The sequence below is a fragment of the Aspergillus mulundensis genome (genome assembly GCF_003369625.1).
Source record: "Aspergillus mulundensis strain DSM 5745 chromosome Unknown scaffold_14, whole genome shotgun sequence".
NCBI lineage: Eukaryota > Fungi > Ascomycota > Eurotiomycetes > Eurotiales > Aspergillaceae > Aspergillus > Aspergillus mulundensis.
The window spans coordinates 795,691-819,159 of record NW_020797902.1 but is presented as its reverse complement, the minus strand read 5'-3'; the positions used below and the strand labels follow the sequence as shown (position 1 = coordinate 819,159).

Here is a 23,469-nt window from a genome sequence, read left to right as displayed (position 1 = left end):
AGTGAACGCTCCATTCAACTTCTACTACCAACAACAAAAACGATTCGCTATCCTATAAGCGAAGGCAACTCTGGCCGCTCCTGAACAATAAACAATATATGGTGCAAGTACAGCAACGAATAGAATATACAGAGTGGTAGGAGTCACCTTCCACGAAAGGGCGAAGGCAAAGAAGGTCGTGAAAACGAAGTCATAAGCAAGGTATAGAATGGAAATGGGTACTGCGCATAATATCAGGTCGGAAAACAATCTGACGTGGGAATTGGGCGTTGGAAAACATGAAAAAGAATAAAAGGTATCAGGTATACAGGGGAATCAACGTTGAGTTCATGATGCAGTGATGATCTGAAATTCGCGTTTCAACATGGGCAAGAAGGAAAGCAATATAGCGTAGGGGTATGTTTAGAAGCAGTTCAGCGTGCTCTTCTTCTTTTTCTTGTTCAGGGCAGCCATGCGCTCCTCGAGCTGGGCGCGCGCGGCTTCGGCCTCGCGGCGGGCGCTCCTCTCCTCCTCGACCGCCTGGAGGGAGAGACGTTGAGAGTTGCGCTCCTTGCGGAGGGTGGTCAGCTCCTCTTCCAACTGCCAAGCCTTCTTCTTCCAAGCCTCGCAGTCCGACTTGACCTTGTTGCTCTGCGCTTCCAGGTCGCCGAGAGCCTCCTCCAAGGTGGCAGTGAGCTGCTTCTCAGCGTTAAGGTGCTTCTCAATAGTGCGGATGCGAGCCTCCTGCTCTTCGACGACCTGGCTGCCCACCAGCTCTTTGCTAGTGTGCCGAGAGCTTGGTGGAGAAGAGGCGCCGTTAGCCCCAGCGGCAATGGTGGGAAGAGGTGGAAGGGGAATGGCTGGCGGGGGTGAGGGAAGGGAGGCGGCCGAAGAGCTCTTGCGGAGGTTGGATGTAAGAGAGCTGCTGCGGTCGTGCGAGGGGTCTTGGTTCTTGATTTGCAGCTGTTTTTGTTAGCATCCGATAGCAACAAGTGACGGGTGGTGGACCTACCTCGAGCTGCTCAATGCGCACACGGTAAGTCTCAATGTCTTTCTCGTAGACTATAATTTTAGCTTTGGCGTCTTCCAAAGCCTGGTCGCGCTCTTGCTGAATAACAGAGAGGCGGTTGTTGTGCTGGTCGAAGCTGTTGGTGATCTGGTCCTCGAGCTCCTCCACCAGGCGAGCGCTCTTCTGCTTCTCGGCCAGGGCTTCCGCGACCAAAGCCTCCTTCTTCTTGATCTGCTCTTCACGCTGCAGGAGAGTGTCCTCCAAAGTAGCAACAAGCAGAGCAAGTTCGTTAACCTTGCCATCCTTGACTGAGATCGCCTTGTTGAGCTCGTCCACGCGGCTGGCATCATTCTGTCTGGCTTCAATCTGCGTGCGGAGATCCTCGTTCGCGTCCAACATCTCGGCATACTTGTCAGAAAAGTGCTGCTTTTGCATCAAGATGTCTTGGATTTGATCAGCCAGGTTGTCTGTGGTAACATCAGACTTGATGAGTTTGGAGACCATGCTGAGCAACTTGACCAGCTCGTCTCGAGATTCAGAGATCTCAGTTCGTAGAGCCTTCATAGCCTCTTCGTGCTGGTTATTCTGCTCCGCAAGGCGCAGGTCGTGTTCTGCGTCAGCTGCAGCCTTTGCTCGGGCTTCGAGCTCCTCCAATTCATGTTTGTGAGACTGCTGCAAAGACTCCAGGTCTTTCTTGTACGACTCGACGAGGTCTTTGTGGCTGCCGATTTCCTGCTCCAGCTCGTTGATACGAGCCTGGCGGACTTCAACCTCGGTCGATGTCGATGCAGAGTCAGTCGCGTGCTTTTGCGCCTCTTGCAACTTCTCAAGGGACGCGATTTTCTCAAGGTGGGTAGCAGCCGTGCTTTCGTGCTCTTCAATCTTGCGGGTCAATTCTTCCACAACCTGCTTCTGTCGGGCACGCTCACTCTCCAGCTCGGAAGCTGTAGCCTCCTTATCCGAGGCGTCACGGGTAGCACCATCAGAGCCCATGGTGTCAATCGTGGCGAGTGCGCTGTTCAACTCCTCCAGGGTAAACTTGAGCTGATTCTCGGACGACTGCAAAGACTCAATAGCGGTCTGGTGCTTACTCTTCCACTCCGTCAGCTCACCCTCGAGATGAGTAATCTTCCTCTCCTGCTCCTCCACGTGGACATCCTGGGCCTTGGCGGCCTCCTCCTGAGTCTTCAAGATGGCCTTGAGTTCCTCAATTTCCTCAAGAAGGACCTTCTCCCTCATATCATGAGCTTCCTTCATTTGGACGAGGGTGTTCTCCTGCTGAACAACCTGGTCTCTCAACTGGTTCACAAGACCTCGATCGACCGGAGACGCTCCTTGCAAGCTAGAACGTTCGCGAGTGAGTCCGGAAATGATAGTTGATTTCGTCTCCATTTCCTTCTTAACGCTCTGATTCTCTGCCTCGAGTTGCTGGATACGCTCCATGCGAACATGGAGCTCGTGCATTGCGCCGTCGAGATGGAGTTCAAAGTTCTGCATGGTATCAGGCTGGGAAACAAACTCCTCGGCAGCGATAGTGCGTAATCCATTTATCGAACGATGAGCGCGGTCAAGGTTAGACATAATGCTCTGGCTGGTCTTCCTGCGGATGACGTTAAAGCCAGGCGTGGCCGGCGGCGATGAAGATCTTGACCTCTGTAACTCGGCCTTGAGCGACTCAATCAAGGTCAAGGTGTCTTCGTGCTCCGCCTGGAGCTCATCGTACTTTTGCTTCATTGTGTTCACGCTCTCTTGATGCTCCAAGAGGAGTTTGCGCATGTGCTCGTCGTCAGCGCCGTTCGACAGGTTTCCGTCCTGCGAACCCACCGTTGTTTGAGGGGTGTTCACATTATATGAGTCTCGCGAAGTCGCAGGCTCCCCGGCCAAGGATAACTCCGATGAGAGTGATTGCGAGAAGGAGTGTTGTGTTCCAGTCTTCGACGCGGGGGCCTTGGGATCCTCTAAAAAAGAAATCGGGCGAGAGATAGTGATGTTTTGGGGGGAGGCAGAGTGGCGGGCCTCGTCCGCGGCGTCTTGCCGAAGCTCGGCCATGGCTCGCATGGCTTCCTCGTACTTGGCCTCAAGGGCTTCGTAGTCATTGAGCGTTGTCTCGTGCTGCATGCGCAGATCAAAGAGCTCCTGGCTGACGGTCTCCAGTTTATCAGAGACAACCCGCATTTGAGTGGGACTGAGCGGCTGTGAATCGTGGAGTGATTGGAGGCGACTAGTGGCATTTTCAAGGACCTTCAAGTCGGATTCACCCTGTTTCGTCGCCGGCTCGCTGGCCGCGGCCTGGTCCTCGTCCTCCTCGGGGATCGGGTCAGAGAGACCCTCGTCAGAATCAGGAATAGCGGTTTCGGCAGCTTCGGTAAGTACGTCAAGAGACAAACCTCGTTTACGGGGTTGGTAGGCTCCCGGCGGAGTTGAGCTCTGTTCAGGCTGCTCGGGGCTTTCATCCTCCTTCTTGCCATTCTGCTGAATGTGGTCCAGTTCATAAAGAAGATTATCCAGTTTTCCGAGGCTTCGTTGACGATCCACGACATGCTCCAGGCGGTCAATCTCTCGCTGCATGAGCTCCATATCTTGGTCGGCTTCAGCTAATCGCTCTTCCAAGGTAGAAATATAGTCTTCGCAGCTAGCCTCGCTCTCGCGAGCGCGGGTGAGCTCTTTGCGGAGCTCCGCCACCATTGCCGCGTGCTGCTCTTCGCCAGAGGTTTGACCGTCAATTTTAGACTCTAGCTCGTGTAGATAAGTCTCCGTGCTTGCCTCCCTGTCTATGAGCTTCTGGATGCGGGCTTGAAGCTGCGAGTTCACGGTCTCCACGTAAGTGCACTTGGTCTCGCGTTCAAGGAGGGTACTTTCCGTGGTGGCCAAGGAAGCTCGAGTGTTTGAAAGCGAAGACTCAAGACTCTGAATTGTCTTTTCGTACTCGAGCACGACCTGTTCAACCGACTGCGCAAACGAGTGCGACCGCTTGAGCCTCTCGACAGAGTTCCCCACCGCAGTCTCACTATCACCTTCTGCAGGCTGGGAATCCCTTGCGAGCTCGGAAATTAGCTTGGCATGTCGTTGGCTCAGCGCGTTGTAGCCCTCTTGGACATCAAGTAGCTGGTTTTGGAGTTCAATCTCCCGCTCGTTCTGGCGTTCGGTGCGTTCCTGGGGAGCGACAGTCCGCCGGTCATTATCCTCCGCGTTGCGCAGTTGCTGCCGTAGAAAGGCAACCTCGGCTTTTAATCTCTCAATCACAGCATGCTTGTCACTCTCATCCGCAACCTGCTGGATGCGAGGCTTGCTTTGAATGGCTCTCGCTCGCTGCGCATACTGGACGGTGTTCAAGGTTTCACTGAGGTGAAACTCGGCTGGTGTAACACAGGCGATCATGTACGTGTACGCATTTCCACCTAGTGAGTCCTGCAGTAGTCGAGTAAGCTTGGAGTCACGGTACGAAACGTGAGACCCGGCTTGGCGAGAAGACAGTTGCGAGATGACCTTTCCGAGTGCGGCAAGACCAGCGTTGATCGAAATACCTTCGCGAGCTCGCTCGCCGGAGGCCCCGGTGTTCTTCAAACGCTCACTTCCTGCCAAATCGACAAAATGCAGCTTGCTGTCGACAGTTATGAATTGATCGTTGCTAGAGAGATCTGCCGGCATCGACATGCGCTTGTCTTTCGGTGACGTGATAGTACCATTGGCGGACTTTCGTTGAACCAGGTTCAAACTAAAAACAGCGTGGGATCGCGACGACTTGGCGTTGATGGCAGTGGAATCAGTTTGACGAATGGAGGAACCGAAGTTGAGGGCGCCGATAAGGTCATCGAACGAATTGATGTTGACCTGGTGCAGGCCGGTTAAAATAATGCGGCCCTTGGTATCTTCGCGAATGGTGACGGTGCTCCGGTCCGCCGCGGCTACGGAGTCGGGCAGGAGTAAATCTCTCAACTGTTCATTGTAAATCTGCCAAAGTTAGCTTCGTGCGGAAGCGAATTCGGACAACCATACCTCGACATAGGTAGCTTTCAACTGCCAGTTCTTATCTATACTCGACTTTCCAAAGCTAGATGTGGAGCTGACCGAATAACGCGAGGGTGTACGGAGACCGGTGGAACTGTTGCGAGAATGCTTCGGGCCTTCCAGTTTCTCAAACAAGTGTTGAGCAGCGCGCGGGATGATACCTATCGATAATCAGTCGGTGCATTTTCAAAGAAACGATTCGACTCACCCGTTGACTCCGCATCCTGCTCATTTGGGCCTGCTGTTCCCATTGTGTAGGATTTACCAGCGCCCGACTGGCCGTACGCCAAAATAGAGACATTGTAACCCTGCAGGAAAGAACCAACGCTGTCGCTGAGGTAATCCCAGATGCCTTCTTGGTCGACTGTTTCGGCGAAAACGCGATCGAAGACGAACAACTTGCGGCCCTGGGGTACATCGACGGCTAAACTTGTGGGTGATGTGACGTGGGCCATGGTACGCTGGAATCGCTGCGGGATCAATTCATAGCCGGGATCCGTGGGCTTCAGAGGCGGGCGGACACGAACAGCTGCGATTGGATCAGTATGAAGCCAATGTTGCGGGGCTATCCCACAAAAGTTGAGGTTCACGCACCAACTTTGACCGCGGTTTTCCCATCCTCGTCAGAGGCCCTGCTTCCCCCATGTTTACTGCTCATGCTCAAACGGCTGTTGCTCCTCGGAGTGCGCATCAGGGCGCTAAAAGGTCTCTGGGGCCCTGCGCCCGTAGGCGACGCTGGCGGCGACGCCGTCATGACCTTGTTATTATAGTTTTCCGCGATTGATTATGACGAAGACGGTGCGATGAACGACTGGAGTATTACCGGTCAGGGAAGCGAGAAGAAGGAAGTCATCAGCGATCGATACTGCTCAAACGGATTCGTGTCGGCGTTTATCGATAGTAGGACGGATTGGCTGCGTCGGAGGGATTTGAGCAATCGCAACTGGCGGCCTGCGACGATTTGCGATGTCAACAAATCTGCTGTTTCCGCGCGGAAACCAGGATCGAGCAGAGCTCGAACGCGGTGTCGTTGAAGTACCCCGTAACTGCCAAAAAACCGTGATTAGAATTGATTTCAGCTCTGGCTCAGAAATGTAGAAAAAGAAAAGAAAGGCAGATGCACAGGCCCGCCAAACGATCAGGGGTACGGGGAGTTGGACGGTGGTACCGTGGATTGACTGAGCCAACGAGAGAGGACGAAGAGCACACTTACAACGAACAGGAGCGATGGACAGACAGTAGTAATGAACGGCGGGCAAGGAGTGGAAAGGACGCGAGAAAAGGAGAGACTGAGAGAAAGAAAGTTGAGTGTTGACAGGTCTGGGGTCCATCGAGTGACGGTCTCCTGAACCGCTAAAGTTAATTAACTAGTCGATGGCCTCCGCGAATTGCCTCTTGACAAAAGACCCAGTCCAACCGTCTCTATGATCCCACCGGAGCAGCGTCGAAGCGGCTATATGGTCTTCTCCCAGACAAGCGATGCCCAACCTCAAGGGTAATTAAGGGAATATGATGAAGCTCGCCGGTCTCGACCCGGATGTTGTTTCTGGCAGTGTTCATTGTAAGAGTGCCACCACGATGATCCCGTTCCTCTCCAATTTCTCTCTAGTAGTCTTATTAAAAGTTCTCGACCACCCTGAGTGAAGGTACGATGATATATTGACCCAATCCTATACCTACTCCGACTTTGTTATGGGCTTCCTGATTCAGGTTGGGAAGCTGGGAACCAGCACCCGCGAACCAAACCGACTGACTCTCACTCTCTCTCGGCGAATATTGTCCCTGCTAGGCACAAATTATTCGATGATCCTCAATAATTCGCAGAACGTCGATGCAATTATCCAGTTGCTGTGCCTGTGTCTGTCTTGCATTCAATCACTTTATGGGTCTAGACCCGAAGTATCCATTTGAAACAGCCAATTTCCTCCATCCAAACCCATCCTTCTTCGTCGCGAACTCCGACTCAAGCTCTTCCCATCGCGGCGGACGAACAGACAAAGAAGGAAGGAACTCCAACCCCAACAGGGCCGGCGCGTTCGAAATTAACAAGGATGAAATGAGGAATCCTTCAACTCCCGCGCCCAGCCTCGTCTCCCGCCCGAAGCTTGTCCGGAACACGGATCGTGCCACAAGGACTCCCGGTGTTCTGCGGGTCGCCGACTGAGAGCAACGACTCACTGTTGCAAAGTGATTTCGATGACGCCCAGCCTGAAACAAAATTGCTAACAGGCGGCTCTTTGTAAGGTCCCGTTAGCTTTGCAGTTTGACTGCAGACTGCAAAGCACAGACTCAGAAGACAACTCTGGGCCTCTTCAATCCAAGCGGTGAACCCGCAGAGTCGCAATCGTTACTTGGAGAAGCACCGATCTACTGGAGTAGTAGGACAATTTAGAGATGTGGACCTCCCAGAAGCAATTTCCATGCGAACCCGATCCTGGTCCGCTGCGGCTTTGAGCAGTGGCACTGCGAACACAATCTTGGGGCTGAACTAGACATGGTTCATGGATGTTATGCCCCCCAATCCTGTCCCCTCCTTGCAATCCACGAGTCGGTCATGGGGTCGATGAACCTATGATCGAATACATAGTTCGCATCGTTTGCTCAATATACTCACCCCATTCCTTTTACCAGACGTCGACAGCAACGTATCCGGAGGAGCCGAACTTTCGAATGGGGAACTGTCGCGACATTGGGTTCACAAGAACATTACGGTAACCTTCGAAAGTTTGGGTCCGGAATAGTGTCAGGTCCCTGCGATTTCCAATTGTAGAAGGCGCATGGAAGCTCAAGCAACGGCCCAAGTCTCTGGAAAGACTCCGACCGAATCGCCAAAATGTCGATCGCCAACCAAGACACGAAAAAGGAAAATCAGTCGCTTATCCATCTTTCCGCTGATAATACTCCGAGTGTTCGATTCGCAATCAGAGGCTTCAGAGCAGAGGATTTCTTCCGGAGTAAATCCGATGGGGGAGCAATAGGTATACCAGTAGGAGAAGAGCAAGATTCAACCTAAATAAGAGTTATCAGGATTCGTCACCATTAACTCTGTGAAAACCGTTGAATGCCGAGAACAAGACCCTCTTTGATTAGCCTCGCACGAGTCAATCGGAATCCCAGATCCCCAAGCAAGCTGTCATCCTCAGAGCTCAGCTCAGGGCGCCACACCAGATTTGAACTGCCCATGCCTTATTGGGTAGCTCCAAGTATAGCGATCGTCTACATGGACTCCCACGTCTTACCTTAGTCAATGCTTCGTTTATTGCCGACTCGCTGCTAAGTCTCAAGCTTTCAATCATCGCATGAAACGCATAGGTATACCTAAAGCCCCTGGTTGCAGACTGGAAAATCAGGATGGCTCCTGACCCAACGGAACAACTCCGTATCGTCCACATGGTGGCCAGCCGATCTTCACCCGTGCAGGAAGCTCAATATCTTGGTAGACTAAAGGCCATTTAGGTTTCGGTGCAGCTTGCCCTGGAGTACCAGCTTTCCATAGCTCAGTCTTCACTGCTGATCGCGCGGAAAAATGGCCGCGGTTGACCAATGAAGGCTTCGTGATTGAATACGCCCGCCGACTCCGCTTGCCTTGGGTTTCCTTGACGAATTCCTTCCCCGGATAGAGGTCCAGGCTAGGTCGTCCGACCAGTGACCAGTCCTTAGGGCTTTTCGCCGTTATGCTCGATTTGCGGGGATTGCACCGATCGTCGGCCCGTGTCAATATGGCCCATGCCTGAGGATATGCAAGACAGGACCGTGAGTAAAGTGGGCACGGTTTTTCTCACAGTCAACCAGATCACCTCAGCCATGTGAGTTATGATATGAATACCTAAGCACAATATAATGCTAGGGCTTCACAGCATGAGCGCAGCTAACAGGCGTTATCAACCAGTTGCATTGGAGTCATGACTCATGACGGACACTGATCGGCTTATAGTTCGCCATTCCTCCACTGATATACAGAATGAACAATGCTAGCAAAGTTACCGGACGAGTCATGCACGTGCAACAGCAGAGCATGGCTATCCGAGACTAATTGCAAACAAGGTCCCCTTCTAACCTTTGGTTAATATGTTTGATACAAGTCGTGAGCGTGCGACTTGTCCGCCACAAGTAATGAGCTGCATGCAATAGATTTACTGTCTATGGCATAATCAGAAGAGACATGAGGAAGGCCGCATAATGCTGTCGGCTTATTTTCAACAATAACTTTGAAACCGGTTGTACTCGCAGCTTTTCGTCAACTCTACAAAAAGATATAACCGCACCTGAGAATGGCAAACTCTGTTGCTCCCGGACATATATCCAGCACCAACTAAAAGCCGATAAACATTTATCACCTGAATCCTCCCGGAGAAAGAATCCGAAAACACCATCGGGATCATAACTTTCAGCGATCTTCCTGCTAAATTCCCAGTTTTCCCTCCCATGACTGGCAACACCATAAGGAGAAGCCCAGTTGCCGCCGATTATGTACGGTAAAGTTGAGCATGAGCCCCGCTATTATGTTGTATCTGGCCTCCCCAGATATCATCTAGCGGAAATGTTCTGAAGACGATGAAGTTTGCTACGATGCCCAGGTTGCGACCTGAGGCTTGACGCACTAACCACAGGCCGCGGTGTGTGGTGTTTGTCGCAGTGACGATTGTGCCGTTGGCGAGGACAACTTCGTATGGGTTGGCGTTATCGCAGCGAAGACAGCTAGGGGCCGAAGCAATTGGAGTCACCTACTATGCTGGTTAGCTCTAGGGAGGAATGAGTGGGGGCTTAGGATTCGTTTGGTAATGGGGAGGTGTATATTTCATTCCATCTCGACATCAGGTGCATGATACGACGATATCCAGCAGGACTGTGATGTTATGCTTTGGAAGCAACATACCTCCTGACTCACGTTTATGCTCCATCCTTTACGCCGACTTCTTGCTCTTTCCCAACTCATCTAGTCCCTGCCCCGAGCCCATCAGTTTATCCTCTGCCCATCATAATCAGTATCGGCACCTCCATCTTGCCCAAAACCATACCCACACAAAGAAAAGGAAAAGCTAATCAGCGGCCACCCAGGACACCACCAACTAACAAACCACATAGCCCCGGCATTCGGCCGTCTCTACATCAACCCCGTTCCCGAACCAAGAACATCAGTAACAAGCATCCTCGCCGCATCATCCACACTTCCGGGCCTCGGCCGGCCTCTCCACTTGCCTACGGCTCAATCGTGTCGCGGATAGCGGTGTACCGCGAATCCGGGGAGTGTGAAGGCAGGCTCGCTGGCACGGAAAGAGGACCAATTATGCCGAGCATGAGCGAGAGCGTGGAGACGTTGAGTGGGAAGAGTTCAAGGCGGAGCGTCTCGGTTAGGAGGGTCAAGGCGGATTTGGAGGATGTGTAATCGCCTGATTTGATGGGGTTGAGAAGTGTCAATGCAGTTCCCAGTCCAGCCAGTTCCAGTATCCACGGGCCCTGATACAAACCCTGATAATGGTAAACGGGCAGTTCGAGGTGATGCACGAAATAGCAGCTTCCGAGGCTGGGAAGAGACAAGGCAGCAAACAAGCACCCCAGACGAAAAAAGCAAAGACACCAACCAGCAATTGCAGGGTGCAAACCGCGCAAAAAACAACAAAAGCAGGACGGAGAGAAAACCAATGTACCAGTCCAGGGCGTATTTGCCACTGCCTCACCAGTACTAACATTGATGCCCCTCCCTTTGCGGGCAACAAGCGGACCCAAAAACCCCTGCACCATCCTGAGCATGCCCCAAACATTCGTCTTGTAGATGTCTCTTGCTTTATCGATTGCCGCGTGTAGCAGGGGCGTTGTATACACGATGCCTGCACTGTTCACAAGGATGTCTAATCCGGGGCCTGCACCAGGATCAGCATTGGCGCCGTCAGCGGCATCGGCACACCGGTGTAACGCGCTCACGGCTCTCAGAGCGTCAGCAACAGACCCGTCGGATGTCACGTCGAGCTGTCGAGCTGCGACGTTGGGGAGGAACGAGAGGGTCTCGGGGATTCTGGAGGAGAGTTGGATGAGGGGATTGCAACCTTTTGCAAGGCACAAACACAACCTGTCACACCTTCCCACATCGAGATGATTCCAAACTCATTTGTCCCTGCGGAGTGTGTCTTACAGATCTGCCTTGGAGTATAACCAAGCTCAACATACTCGCCTCTGCCACCTCGAGAATACACGCATATTCTTTCGGTTGTTTCCTGCTCCCGCGATGTTCCAAGCGAGGAACGGCTTCAGGCGGTCGAGCTTCGAGCTCAGACACTTGACAAACGGAGACGTTTCTCTTGACCAACTTGGAGAACTGCGAGCTTGAGTTGACGATCATTACGATCTTGTTTCTGGCGTTTCTTCTCCGCCAGATGGCCGAAATCAGTGGCTCTCTCCGCGGATATTAGCTCGGCCGTTGATGGCTGGGGATAGCTCTCATGGTACTCCCCAGCTTCGCCGGTTGCTATCATCGAAGACAAATCCTGCTTAATGCTACCTAACGCTTTGTCCCGTCCTAGACACACTGCCAAATGCACATCAACCAGCTGTATCCCGGCAGGAACCTGGATTCTCTGGAGAAACAGTTCCTATATTCCATCAAGCCACGTGTGGATTCACAAACTGCGCAAGTGTCCATACGCCACCATTCCTGCTGACAGAAAAGTAGGAACATGCTGCCGCTAATGGAATGGCCTTAGGCGTCTTCACGCCCGGCGGACAACGCACATATTACTACTGTCCATGTTTGGAAGGGCCGGATCCCAGATCTCCCATAGACATTCGTCCGCCCTACCTGGCGGAACCCTTTCACTCATACCAACTGTCAAGGAAGGACTGAAACTATCATGATCCTGTGCTAGTAGGACCAACACAAGCACCTGCAGATCCGTCGTCTGGCGTCTAATCTACATCCTCTACTATGTATGGCCCGCACTATACCCTACTTTGGCATAATCCGCAGCCCTGCGAAACAGCGCCTGCCGTTTCCAACCACTTGCTCCTTACAGCAAACCCTCGAACCTACCCACCTTCACTCGCGGGAACAATACGCAGCCCTAACCGGTCCATGAAATAGAACTATCCGCATACCCCGTCTCAGGCCGCTTCTCAACAACCAACGCACTCACCAGCTCCAAAAACTCCGGCGCGGCAACAGACTCGTGATCCCATACGGACAACTACAGTTGGACAGCACAGTGCTCTGCACGCAGTTTCCTTTCACCAAATTACGACCAGTGTGATTTAAGACTGTGTTTAGGAAGTCCGTGTTGATATTTGGAGGCTGTTTGCGGGCGGGCCGGCGAAAGCCCGTGCTTGGGCTTGTAGCTGATAGTGGGCGGGGGGATGTGTTGGTAGGGTTACGGAGAGAAAGAGGGGAGGGAGGGGAGGTAGGGGAGGGAGGAACTTGAGTGCATAGTCATAAATGTGGTAGAAATGAAGGAGAGGAGATTACGGGCTCTACGTAAAGGACTTGGATAAAGTTGATCCAGACGACGGGGTCCTTTTTGTGAACCCCCCAAAAGAAACATCCCATTAGTCAACAATGACAAAAATTCATAATCTCCAACTCTCTCCCTCTCTCTCATCTAAGCAGTTGCTTCTTTTCCAATATGCAAATACCACCGTTGTAATGACAAACCACGAACAAAACCCGATCACAATCTCACATAACGCTCAACCCCCCCCAAAAAGCACACACTCAACTCTTCTTCCTTTTCCTCCTCCTTCTTAAGGCAAATCACTCGGGCGGGGTAGAATGCCGGCATTCTCAAATGATATGATCGTCTTAACCCATGCTTGGGGGGAGTCGACACGGCGATCCCAACCCAGCCGCATGGCGGCAACCCGCGAGTTCCACGTCGGGGCTTCCTCCGCATCACCCCAGTCAAACAACGACCAATCAGCCCAGTCAAAGGCCTCAAGCGACCCTCCGCACCGCGCACAAATGTTCGCCCAAACCACCTTCTTGCCAACTGCCCAGTCGGACATCCGGAACTGAGCACACGGCCGCGCAGCGATGCTGTCCGTCGCCGTGGAGGCCGAGGTCTCGGGCACCGTGAGATCATAGTGCTCGCCGACGCGGGGAAAGAGGTATCGCCAGTAGAACTGGTCTCCGTTCGCATGCTGGATTGTCTTGTTGGCGGCGGCGTGGGTGGTGCTGGCCCAGATGGTCATCGCGGCTAGGCTCGGCGCGTACGAATTCTCTTGTAGAGTGTAGTACGCATAGCGGCTGTCAGGGATATGGGGAGTTTCATTGATCGCCTTACAGATGATGTAGTATAATGCTAATGTCAGGGCGGGCGAACTGGCGGGGGCTTTGTAGGGAGTCCTTGTCAGCTGGCTGTCCACGTGCTCTTGGGGTTCGGGCTGGATGGGGGATAGGGGAGGGCGTCTTGGGTGAAGGATGCTTGACAATGGAAGAGGGGGAGGGAGAGTTACCTTCAGGGCAGAAGCCCACAACGCAACTGGGGTGTATTATATTGGTGGACCAAGGTCGACCGCTCTGGATAGCAGCTAGGCGGTTTTCTTGGATTCTTTGATAGCCTGAATGCTGTAAGCGGCCAAGCATGGGCTGTTTTCAAGTTAGTCGTGGGCTCCCCTTGTAGCAATGTAATATAGAAAGTGTAAAACTAACCTTGCCTGCTGTTTGAAGGGACACCCTTTGCAGAGTATCCTTTGCTTTCAGGTTGATTGCGCCCAAGAAATTTCCGAACATATCAGGGTCCTCTTCGTGGCGGGAAGCGTAGTAGGCGTGGGAGATCTTGTAGCAAGAATCAGGCATAAGCGAGGCTAGATCATCGGGCGACTGGCGGAGGTCTAGAGTCACAAACTCGATCCTTGGGTCAGGCCAATAAGCCCGAAGGGGCTGCCTCGCCGTGATTATTATCTTCCCCCTATTTGAAGTCAGAAAAGCTCAGCTAGATGGACGGAGGCTGTGAACTAACCAGTCGCTCTCCGGCGTGCGGATAAGGTGCTCGACCATGGCATGCCCATTCACAGTATCGGCGCCAGCGACGAGAGCAACTTTGGCCCCTATGGCTCGCCTCCACCAAGGTTCATCTTTGATAGCATATTTGGCAAAAGTCCCCACCGCTGAATCAAAGACCTGGTATTGTTCGAGATTGAGGTAGATCGGGGGATTCGTTTCGACGCCGCGACGGTTTTTCGTTTTTATGGCCTCGGCAAGTTGGTAGGCCTGCCCAGCCTCTTGTTTGCAAAGATCCCGGTCCTCCAACTGCCTCCCGGCTACTTTTTTCATGATGTATACAAGTAGATCTTCTTCCATAACGTATGGAAGGTCTGGGTTGCGGTCCAAAAATGCGGAACACCCAATGCTCGGTGTGGATGGCAGCTGGATGGTTCATCAACGTCGGCACACACATGTGCAAGGACCGGGTTGCTACTTACGTCGCTGGCCAAGCTTAGCACAAGTTGAACCGTGCAGTGTTGAAACCCTTCTTTCTCGTAATATTCCACTATTCTTCGGCCGTCATCCCCTACCGCATTGTGCTTCTTCAGAGCTTTTAGACACTGGTCCAAACTCGACCGTGCTGTCACCCGGTCGTGTGTAGGTTCGTATACGCAAACCTCCAGAGTCTATGTGATGCAACTGTTAGTCGAGCCCGCATACCTAAACCAAGAAGCTGATGAGCCACGAACCTTCGGATACTGCGCTGATCTGACATGGTTGAAGAAGGCGTATTCCCCGGTTATGGAAATAATTGGATTCTGTGCCGGGTGGCACTCCCAAATCTTGCGTAGAAGTTTTATCGCGTCGGATTCCATAGCTAGCCATCTCCAATCAGACGGTGAGGTTGACGGCGACACGGGTTCGAAAGATGCCATTATAGAGTCTTGGAACGGTGAAGAAGGTCAATGATGAGGAGGTAGATGAGGGGATGGAAGGAAATATGAGAAGCTGATGGATGGAAAAGACGGACGAGCGAAGAAAAGAGAAGAACGAAAAGTGGGCGATGGACGATATTTAACCCCAGCATCCTATACTTTCCTGCGTGGCCTTCTTGCTGGGAAGCTTTCTTACAAAAGCCACAGAGGACTCTCTTTCATGGTCTCTTTCACGGTCCTGCGGGTCAGGTTTGTTCAATGGCATATATCAACAAAGCGGAAGAACCGATTGGTGAAGCTAAAACAGCAAATCAAAGCAAACCACAACAAATGAAGACACACCACGTACAAGTTAAACAGTTCCCTGAATCTATTGCTATATTGATTTTACTTTGGGTTGTTTTGGCGTGATTAGGAAGGGCGGGGGCAGCAGAAAATCAACGGATGAAGCTGCAGCTGCAAGCTGAACGATAGGTCAAACGAGAGAAGGGAAGAACGCAGCAAAAGAACATGCAACAGAGAAGTAAACGAGGGTGGTAGCTTTCCCGAAGACCGAAAATCCAGGCCCAACGGATAAGAGGCGAAAAGAGTGCAGAGAGGTGGCCGACAGCAGCAGAATGAACGACAATAATATGACTGTTGGCTGCAAGGCGAATTTGAAGCCAAACATATGAGAGAGACAGAAAATAGAAGATTTCCAACAAACCGGCAAAGGCAGAACACATGCTGATGTTGGGACAGTGACAAGACATGGCAACCCTTGCCGGCCTGTAAGCTGTTTTCCACGACAATCGCTCGGGAGCAACGAGATCTCGTAAACACCATGGAGAGACCTTACATGTGGTAACCGTCCAAGTCATGAGGTGGGATATCCGGAAGCTCATTGCTCGCCAGCAGAACCGCTCGGTAGTTATGGATAGGGGCGAGGAGGCCCTTTGTGAGAGGTCCGGTGTTGAAATGAGAGCTATCCAGGATGGGCACCCAGCGAGGATCGATATTCCTTCTGAGCTCAGATATCCGCTCATTCAAGTTCAGAGTACCGGGAATCAAGATTTTGCCTAGAGCTTCATTGGTCATGGACGCCCACGCCTGGTCAGTGTGCTCGAGGGATCCGAGATCTCGGCAATACAGTAAGAGCAATGCCTCAATAAGAGCAGCGTAAGTCGGAATTTTAACTGGATAGAGACCGTCCCAGGGGCCAGTACTTCCGTCTTCGCCTTCTCTTCGAGGTGGCGGAAGTCGCACATCGTCCGTGAACATGTAGGTGCGGTCGTCGCTCGCAATGGGGTCCAGCGTTATCTCTGGAAATGACCAGAGCAGGTGAGACTTGGCATATAGTGAAATGACTTTGAAGAAGTCGTATCCGGGCCCAATATGAAGATGCTCTCGAGCAATTGCATGCCAGTTGTTCATCGCCATTTGCGCTCCCAGCATAGTTATAGGCAATGGCTGGTGGCGAGGTGCTTGAAAGTAATCGCGGGGCCGCCGGTCCGCCGTCCACTCAACGCAGTCGAGATCCGTGCAGCGGTGGAAATGCCCAGTGGCGGCGAGAGCATTAGCGGCAGCCTCGATTTTGTCGTCGGGGAGAACAAAGTCGATTTCCTGGACACAGTGTTAGCTTCCTTTTGTGTCGGCGGCTTGTCGGGTGAAACTCACCGGAAATGCATGGTACTTGCCATGGCAGGCAACAGCCCACCATCCAAAGAGGACATGGGGGATACGCGCGTTGTCAAAGACCCGAGCAACATCAGCTATATTTGAGGTTAGCTATGCACATATATAGTAGGAAAACGTGCACCATAAGTTTTGGCGTGAGGTGGGACAAACGCACGTGAACTTGTGCCCAGCAGCCTGCCATTGGCTGCGGACCACGTGACTTTAAACAGCCACACACCAAAACTTATCGTGCACGTCATATCAAGGAGTAACTTACCAGCTGGAAGAGCACCGCTCCGCTTGGTATCGGTACCGGTATCCATTTTGAATCGATATCGGAGAAGAGAATGGTATCAGAAAACGGAGTGGTATCGGGAGAGAGGACGGTATCTGAAGACGGGGTCGTATCGAGAAGAGAGAATGATCTCAGAAGCAGAATGCCCTAGTAACCTCATCGAAGGGACGGAATTCTGACCCATTATATGACTTCAGACTCCCACCTTCTTCGTCTTTCAGGCAGGCTTCATCTTTTGACAAGATCGGTCGCTTTCATGCCGTTCTTGCAAGTGCCGTGTTCACACCCACCTACGACCTGTTCGTGTGGCTGCGCCGACGGAACTCTCGGCCATTGGATACCGGGGATCAATCGTACCAAAGCCATCGACGCTCGTGGCAAGAGTCTAGATCTGCTTGATAAAACCATTGGGATTTGGGAATAGGAATGTCGTTAGTGTGGTCACTGGTGACAGATGATCGATAAGAGAGTTTGAAGAACCATAACATGGCCGCCTCGAATCGACCGAGGTAATGGCGATATCGACTTCAAGTGCGCAGACCGAGTCCGAGAGAGACGACGAGGCATTCGAAGAGTTGTCTCCGACTGTTTTCTCCCACATGCAAGCGGCCTCCAACCTCTCGTTTCGATACCCATTGACCCCCCGTGGCTGCGAGCCAGACTTCCACGTGTCTTTGTTGATCGCCATCGCCTGACCGTCCCTGTTTCTCTGGCCACCACTCGCCACACTACCATTGTACCAGGGTACTTGTCAATTCAAAGTGGTCGCTACGATTCAGACGACAATAGCGCCATGAGGCGTCGCAATCATGATTTCCAAAAGAGAAATCATCTTTTCATCTTTGTATCTCTTTGGACACGAGGCAGGGATCGCGACGAACGGAGGGGCAGGGACGTGCGTCAGCGCGAAAGACTTTCCATCCCATTTTCTTATTCGTTCTTGACGAGTCTCAAGAGTTCGAAGGTTCGGCGGCGCAAGCCTGGTGACCTCCAAAGAGAAATCATTTTTGTACCTGGAACACGAGACAGGGTTCGCGACAAACGAAGGAGCAGGGACAAGCGTCAGCGCGAACCTTTCCGTCTCATTTTTTTTATTTGTCTCTGTCGAGTCTCAAGAGTTGGAAGGTTCGGCGGCGCAAGCCTGGGCGTGGGACTAAGAACATCCAGGCAAGTCTGCGGCAGGGCGAATTGGCGAATCAAAGTTGATGCGAGGCATTGAGATGGCCGCTCCGGGCAGCTCGGCGTCAATTTTGCGAGCGAGAGTCGATATCATCATGCTTCGTTCGGGGTGGATGCGATTCTATGAAGCGAGCTTTTTTCAGCGCATTGGGGTTGTCAGAGGCTATATATGATAACGAGGGGCATTTCTGGTGTGATGTGAATTGAGTTGGGGGTGTTTTGAAACTCACAAAGACAGGGTAAGTGATCGATCGGGCCGAAGATATATTCCTTTGTATCGGCGCAGCTCCATAGAAGCTGCGGGTGTTTCCGGCGACGTTGATCTATCCCCACTATAAGGATTTGTAGCGATCTGTAGAGTATCTCTTGCAAAATACCCCTGGCAACAACCAGGACAACGAAGAGTCGTAGAAAGAGGAAGAGTTTGAAGAGAGTTCAGGTACAGCCGCAATAGCGCCAGAGCGAAGTATCTCCGACTGCGAAATTGACAGCCCCAAAGACGAGTCCATGGTACCTATGTGGAGAGAACTTCACTATGCCTGCGCAGGCATGGGAACAAGCAACCAGTCCAGCTGTACGCTCACAAATGTCCGCGTCTCCCCAGCCCTGACGCTCTCTCGTCGCCCCTGAGAACCATCCTTCAGCAGAGAGTTATCTACGGGATCCCGGTCGAATGATGCCGAATGAAAACGAGGTTGTTGACTAAGGCGAGGGCGAGACGACGAGACATAGCGAGGCGGTTAAGGTAGGAGCAGGATCGGGACTGGAGGAGACTGGAGACAGCGACAGGTTCGTCCGCGGAGGAGAATATGCAGCGTCTCTCTGCTTCTGGGAAGAGCTGCCCAAACGTGGAGACCAGGTATCGTCGCCTCGAAAGCTAAACTGGCTTAGGCGGCTGGGATGGTGATGCAACGGTTGGTGGCGAGTTGGGATCAGACAGAGGACGGCTCGAGTGGCAGAAGGGCAGGAGCAGGACGGTGGGAGAGGGTCGGTTGGCGTTGCTGATGGATGAGAGAGATGACTGCCCCGCGATAGGCGATGTGGCCGGAACCTGTGAGTGCGTCAGTGCGTCAGTGTCAGGGATCAGGGGTCTAATCCGTGGTCTGGTCTGGTTGAAGGTTCAAAGGCTCCCAACTGTGTGCCTTCTCGCAGGACGGCTCTTTAGGCTGCTCAGGCCGAACATGACTGCAAGCTCTTGGTTTGACGCAATTCCCGGCAATACCTCTCTGGTCATTCATCTAGGGTAGATAATCTCGAAGTGTTGGACCACGGAAGCAAAAGGTCCTCCGTTTGAAGTCGCGAAACCAAGACGCAGGGACTGAGACACCGCAGAAAAGACAACCATACGAGCGCCAAGAACTGCCCGCAGCAACGCATCGCAATGGACATTGTCCCTTCAACGTTCAGACTTCATCAGAGCACCACTATGGTTTACCCTTGACTAGGCAGTCGGAAGACGCCCTGATGCGCCGGGGCCAACCCCGAGCTCGATCACCACAAAACACCACAACCCGCGGAATAATGCGCACATTGCTCCATTGGAGGGATTGATACGAGTCGTTGGAGGAGAAGACGGGCGTGGGCTAATGTAAAGCCTTATTCAACCGTCCATTTGCGTCTAACTATTGTGCTAAAACAGGCATGGCATCTGAAAGAGGGCATAGCATCAATGGCATTAGTGTAGAGCCAAGACTATCTCCATTCAGCGTAGATGGCCCTATAACGCCTCCTAGCAAATCGATCGCTGCACTTTAATCCTTGTCCTGAAGAGTAGGGAACTTCCTCTGATCCCTCCGCTGCAAGCGCTGCCAGCGGCCAATGACTAGACATCTTGCAATTTGGACTACTTTAACCTCTGCGGGCGAAGTAGATCAGGAATGACAAACGATCGTACTTTTGCCGAACTCTGGAGAGGCAAGGCGGGATAGAAAGTATAATCCTCTTGTAAACAGTTGAACGTTATTGTCTTGCCTAAATCGGCCAACGGGAATGCCTCTGGTTTATGTTCCACCCCTATAGCGGAGCGCAGAATGGCGTCGGATGGCTAGGTAATCCTGACGAGCTCAAACGATTGATTGTACGTATCTGCTAGAAGCATCTGTTCAGGGTATGCACCATCAAAGTCTCGTCCACAAACGATGGCGTATCGTTTAGTGGTGTCGATGATTGGGCACGGGCTGAAAGCATGCTAGTTTCGCATGCAAGACGCTGCCATGATGGCTGTATACAGGTTGCAGAATGTCTCCCCGACAGTTCATTGCGGAATGGTCTTGGAGTCGGTTCTCCGGAGATCTCTTCAAGAGCTTACCCTGAGCATCTGTATTCCGAGCATGGACGTCATCATGATTTGTCAAGCTGAAAGCAGATTCTCACGCTAGCTTTTGGCTCTCTTTAGCACGTTTTGCCAAATTTCTGGTATGCGAGTTCGCTCAGGCCTCGCGCCGTGAGAACCATGTCCTTTGAAGACACATGTCCTGTCTGGTAGATAGCCATCGCACTTCAGGGGAAAATTCAGCGTATAATTCACTATGGCCTGGATTGATAGTACCTTGATTTTTGGGAAGCAGCAGTGCGGGCAGTATGTTATGCCACTGACGCACGGTAGATGAATTGCCGCCCACCATGGGCTTGATCCATATCTATCTTTTTGCTCTCTCCACAGAGGGATGCTGCTTCCTTGCTATCCCCGGGGTCGCATGTTTTCAAGGCAATCCCAGACTTCAACGTGCTAGCATTTTGAGAGCAAGAGGTCCAGAAGGCTTGACAAGGCCAGCCCCGAAATTCATCCTTGGTTCAAACGACGCAAGTCACTGGAAGGTCAGCCCCGTAAATGACCTTAAAGAATAATGATTGCAGTTGAATATCTCTTTTTCCAGTTGATAGAGCGTGGACTTTACTGTCTGACACCGGTCATCCTGGAAAAGGTAAGTAAACAGAAAGTCCAAGCATTTGAGCTTAATGTACCGTATGTGTAAAATGCGCAGCACCACCAAGGGTTCAAGGCAATAATTAGATCAATAATTGCCCCAATCCAACCATGATTCCGCGCGAGAGATTGTTAGTGTCGGTTCGGAGTTTACTCGTTCGTCAGAGGCGCCAGCCAATCAACATAACAACCATTACAGAGTAATCCTAAAAAGTGGAAACCATGCCAACTTGTTCACGTGACTGCGTGACCATGACGCGAGACGCGCCACGTGAATTGCCCACCCTGAGGACTCAGTGTTGCTCTCCCACCCACCTTGAAGAAGTCCGCAACATGCCGCCAGAAGTCATCAGTCTCCTCTCCTCCACCCCTCCTCCCCCAGCCGGCCGTCGCGAGGCCTCCTCCATCCGAAGATTCCATTCCAGTCCGCCCGCAGCCGCCGATCTATCCTCGTTCCCCTTCTCCGACGACATTGACTTTGCGCAATTCAACTACGACGACGACCTTGACGCTGGCAAGCCCGTCAAAAAGAGGCGTCTGACTCCGGAAACTGGCAGAGCCTCAAATCCATCTGCTAATAGCGGAAATACATTGCCCTCATGGAACCAAGATCCCCTTCTCCTCTTCTCCGACGAGATCGAGCCTACGAGCGGACCGTCAAATGCGCAATCGAAAACGCCAGCCTTCGTTCTTGACTCCGACCCGATCGTGTTTACATCGTCCGCTCCCGAGCTGAGTCGCCGAAGTCCGTCTCCGAAGAACAAAGAGCGAGCTACGACGGCAGTTATCGACGATGATTTTAGCAACGGTGGTGCTTTTCGAAATGACGGCAAGGAAGCGCGCAAACCTTCGAAAGATAATATAGAAGACTTTAGCGACCCCTTTGGTCTGCCGGATCCAGGCGACCTCTTCGATTTCCAAGAGACCCCATTCAAGGCGCCTTCGCTACGGTCTGAGTTCTCCGGCAGAACGGCCAGCCTACTGGCAAGTTTGAACCGTTCGAAGAGTGACACTTCTACCACCGCCTCACGCAAAAAGAAAGCGAGCCGGATCGAAGATATTGACGAGGATCTCGATGAGCTCCCCGAGGCTCGTGCAACTCGCAAACCGAAAAAGGCCACTTCAAAGCAAACCAGTGCGGATAAAGAGGCGAAAGCGAGGGAACGAGAGGCGGCCAAAGCGGAGCGTGACCGCGAGAAGCAGCTGGAGAAGGAGCGAAAGCAGAAGCAGAAGGAAGAAAAGGCGAAAGACAAACAGCTCGCAGCCGACATAGCGCAGGTCAATCGGCTCAAGGTTGAGAAGAAGGATTCCACGCCCGAGATGATTCTCGACCTTGCGTCGTCGTTGAAAGAAACCAGCGTCGGCAACCAGGCGGTCGAATACATGCGGATTCTAGGGGTGGAACAGACCTTCTTCGACAGCTCGATCCCGAACATTGTCAAGTGGCGGCGGAAGATGAAAGCCACGTACAACCGGTCTCTTGGGTATTGGGAACCGTGCGAACTGCACATCCGCGAGGAGGAGCACGTCCTCTGCCTCGTGACCGCGCAGGAGTTCGTCGACATGGTCACATCGTCTCTTGACTCCGATACCCCCCACGCCCCTAGCGAGCTGGAACTGCATATCCTGCGCTTGAAACGCGCCTATCCTCGCTGTGCAGTAATCTACCTCATTGAAGGCCTCACAGCATGGATGCGCAAGAACGCCAACTCGCGAAATCGCGCCTACCAAGTCGAATTCCGCCGCAACCTCGACGAAGTCCAGGGCTCACAGCCAGCACCATCCACATCCCGCCGCAAGAAAACGAACAAGCCCGAAACGGCGCCCATCGACGACGACACCATCGAAGACGCCCTCCTCAACCTACAAGTCACGCACAGCTGTCTCATCCACCAAACCGCGGCACCGCCTGAATCCGCCGAGTGGATCAAGATCTTCACCGAGCATGTCTCGACCGTGCCGTACCGCCGCGAACGCATGAACGGCAACGACTCCGCCTTTTGCATGGACAACGGGCAGGTCAAGCCTGGAGAAAACGCATCCGATGCCTACATCCGCATGCTCCAGGAGACCAGCCGCGTTACGGCGTCGATGGCTTACGGTGTGGTCAATCATTATCCGAGTGTTGTCGACTTGGTTAGAGGGATGCGGAGGTCTGGGCCGGGGATGTTGGAGGATGTCAAAGTACGTTGTCTCCTCTGATTCAGCAAGTATGATAGTGAGAACTGATCCTGATTTATAGAAATCCGCAAACAAAAACGGCGCTTTGACTGATTCGCGTATCGGTCCTGCGGCGAGTCGCCGTCTATATAAGGTGTTTATGGGCATGGATCCGCAGTCGACGGATATTTGAATTATCTGGGTCTCACCTTGGACTCCGTATTGCCCTGGCAGACGCTTTGCTTTAATACATTCATGAGCATCTGCGTATCTTACGGTTATCTCGAGCCGGTCCTTTCCAGTCTCAGACGGGTTCTTGCATCGTACCGCGCATCTACTCCAAGACGATCGATGAACATACATGCACAAGGGATACTGTAGCCAACGTCCTTGCTTCAAGACCATAAACCA

At 52.4% G+C, this 23,469-nt stretch overlaps 5 protein-coding genes across 5 annotated transcripts; 1 reads left to right on the top strand and 4 right to left on the bottom strand.

The window, feature by feature from the left end:
- Window positions 1–402: 402 nt before the first annotated feature.
- On the bottom strand, window positions 403–5,750 carry DSM5745_10237 (kinesin family protein; the record flags this gene model as incomplete). The annotated part of the gene is made up of 5 exons (XM_026752253.1): window positions 403–942; window positions 992–4,939; window positions 4,985–5,157; window positions 5,205–5,525; window positions 5,591–5,750. 5 exons carry the CDS (start codon window positions 5,748–5,750, stop codon window positions 403–405), a joined length of 5,142 nt encoding a protein of 1,713 aa, XP_026599315.1.
- Window positions 5,751–10,195: 4,445 nt separating this feature from the next.
- On the bottom strand, window positions 10,196–11,333 carry DSM5745_10236 (uncharacterized protein; the record flags this gene model as incomplete). Its single annotated transcript, XM_026752252.1, has 3 exons — window positions 10,196–10,465; window positions 10,685–11,040; window positions 11,162–11,333. 3 exons carry the CDS (start codon window positions 11,331–11,333, stop codon window positions 10,196–10,198), a joined length of 798 nt encoding a protein of 265 aa, XP_026599314.1.
- A 1,391-nt stretch (window positions 11,334–12,724) lies between these two features.
- DSM5745_10235 (uncharacterized protein) lies at window positions 12,725–14,842 on the bottom strand (the record flags this gene model as incomplete). Its single annotated transcript, XM_026752251.1, has 6 exons — window positions 12,725–13,311; window positions 13,436–13,568; window positions 13,632–13,890; window positions 13,942–14,348; window positions 14,405–14,593; window positions 14,657–14,842. 6 exons carry the CDS (start codon window positions 14,840–14,842, stop codon window positions 12,725–12,727), a joined length of 1,761 nt encoding a protein of 586 aa, XP_026599313.1.
- Window positions 14,843–15,676: 834 nt separating this feature from the next.
- Window positions 15,677–16,821, bottom strand: DSM5745_10234 (uncharacterized protein; the record flags this gene model as incomplete). The annotated part of the gene is made up of 3 exons (XM_026752250.1): window positions 15,677–16,444; window positions 16,499–16,593; window positions 16,776–16,821. The coding sequence occupies 3 exons, from the start codon at window positions 16,819–16,821 to the stop codon at window positions 15,677–15,679; spliced, it is 909 nt and encodes a 302-aa protein (XP_026599312.1).
- Window positions 16,822–21,231: 4,410 nt separating this feature from the next.
- Window positions 21,232–23,251, top strand: DSM5745_10233 (uncharacterized protein; the record flags this gene model as incomplete). The annotated part of the gene is made up of 2 exons (XM_026752249.1): window positions 21,232–23,082; window positions 23,141–23,251. The coding sequence occupies 2 exons, from the start codon at window positions 21,232–21,234 to the stop codon at window positions 23,249–23,251; spliced, it is 1,962 nt and encodes a 653-aa protein (XP_026599311.1).
- Between the last annotated feature and the right edge of the window lie 218 nt (window positions 23,252–23,469).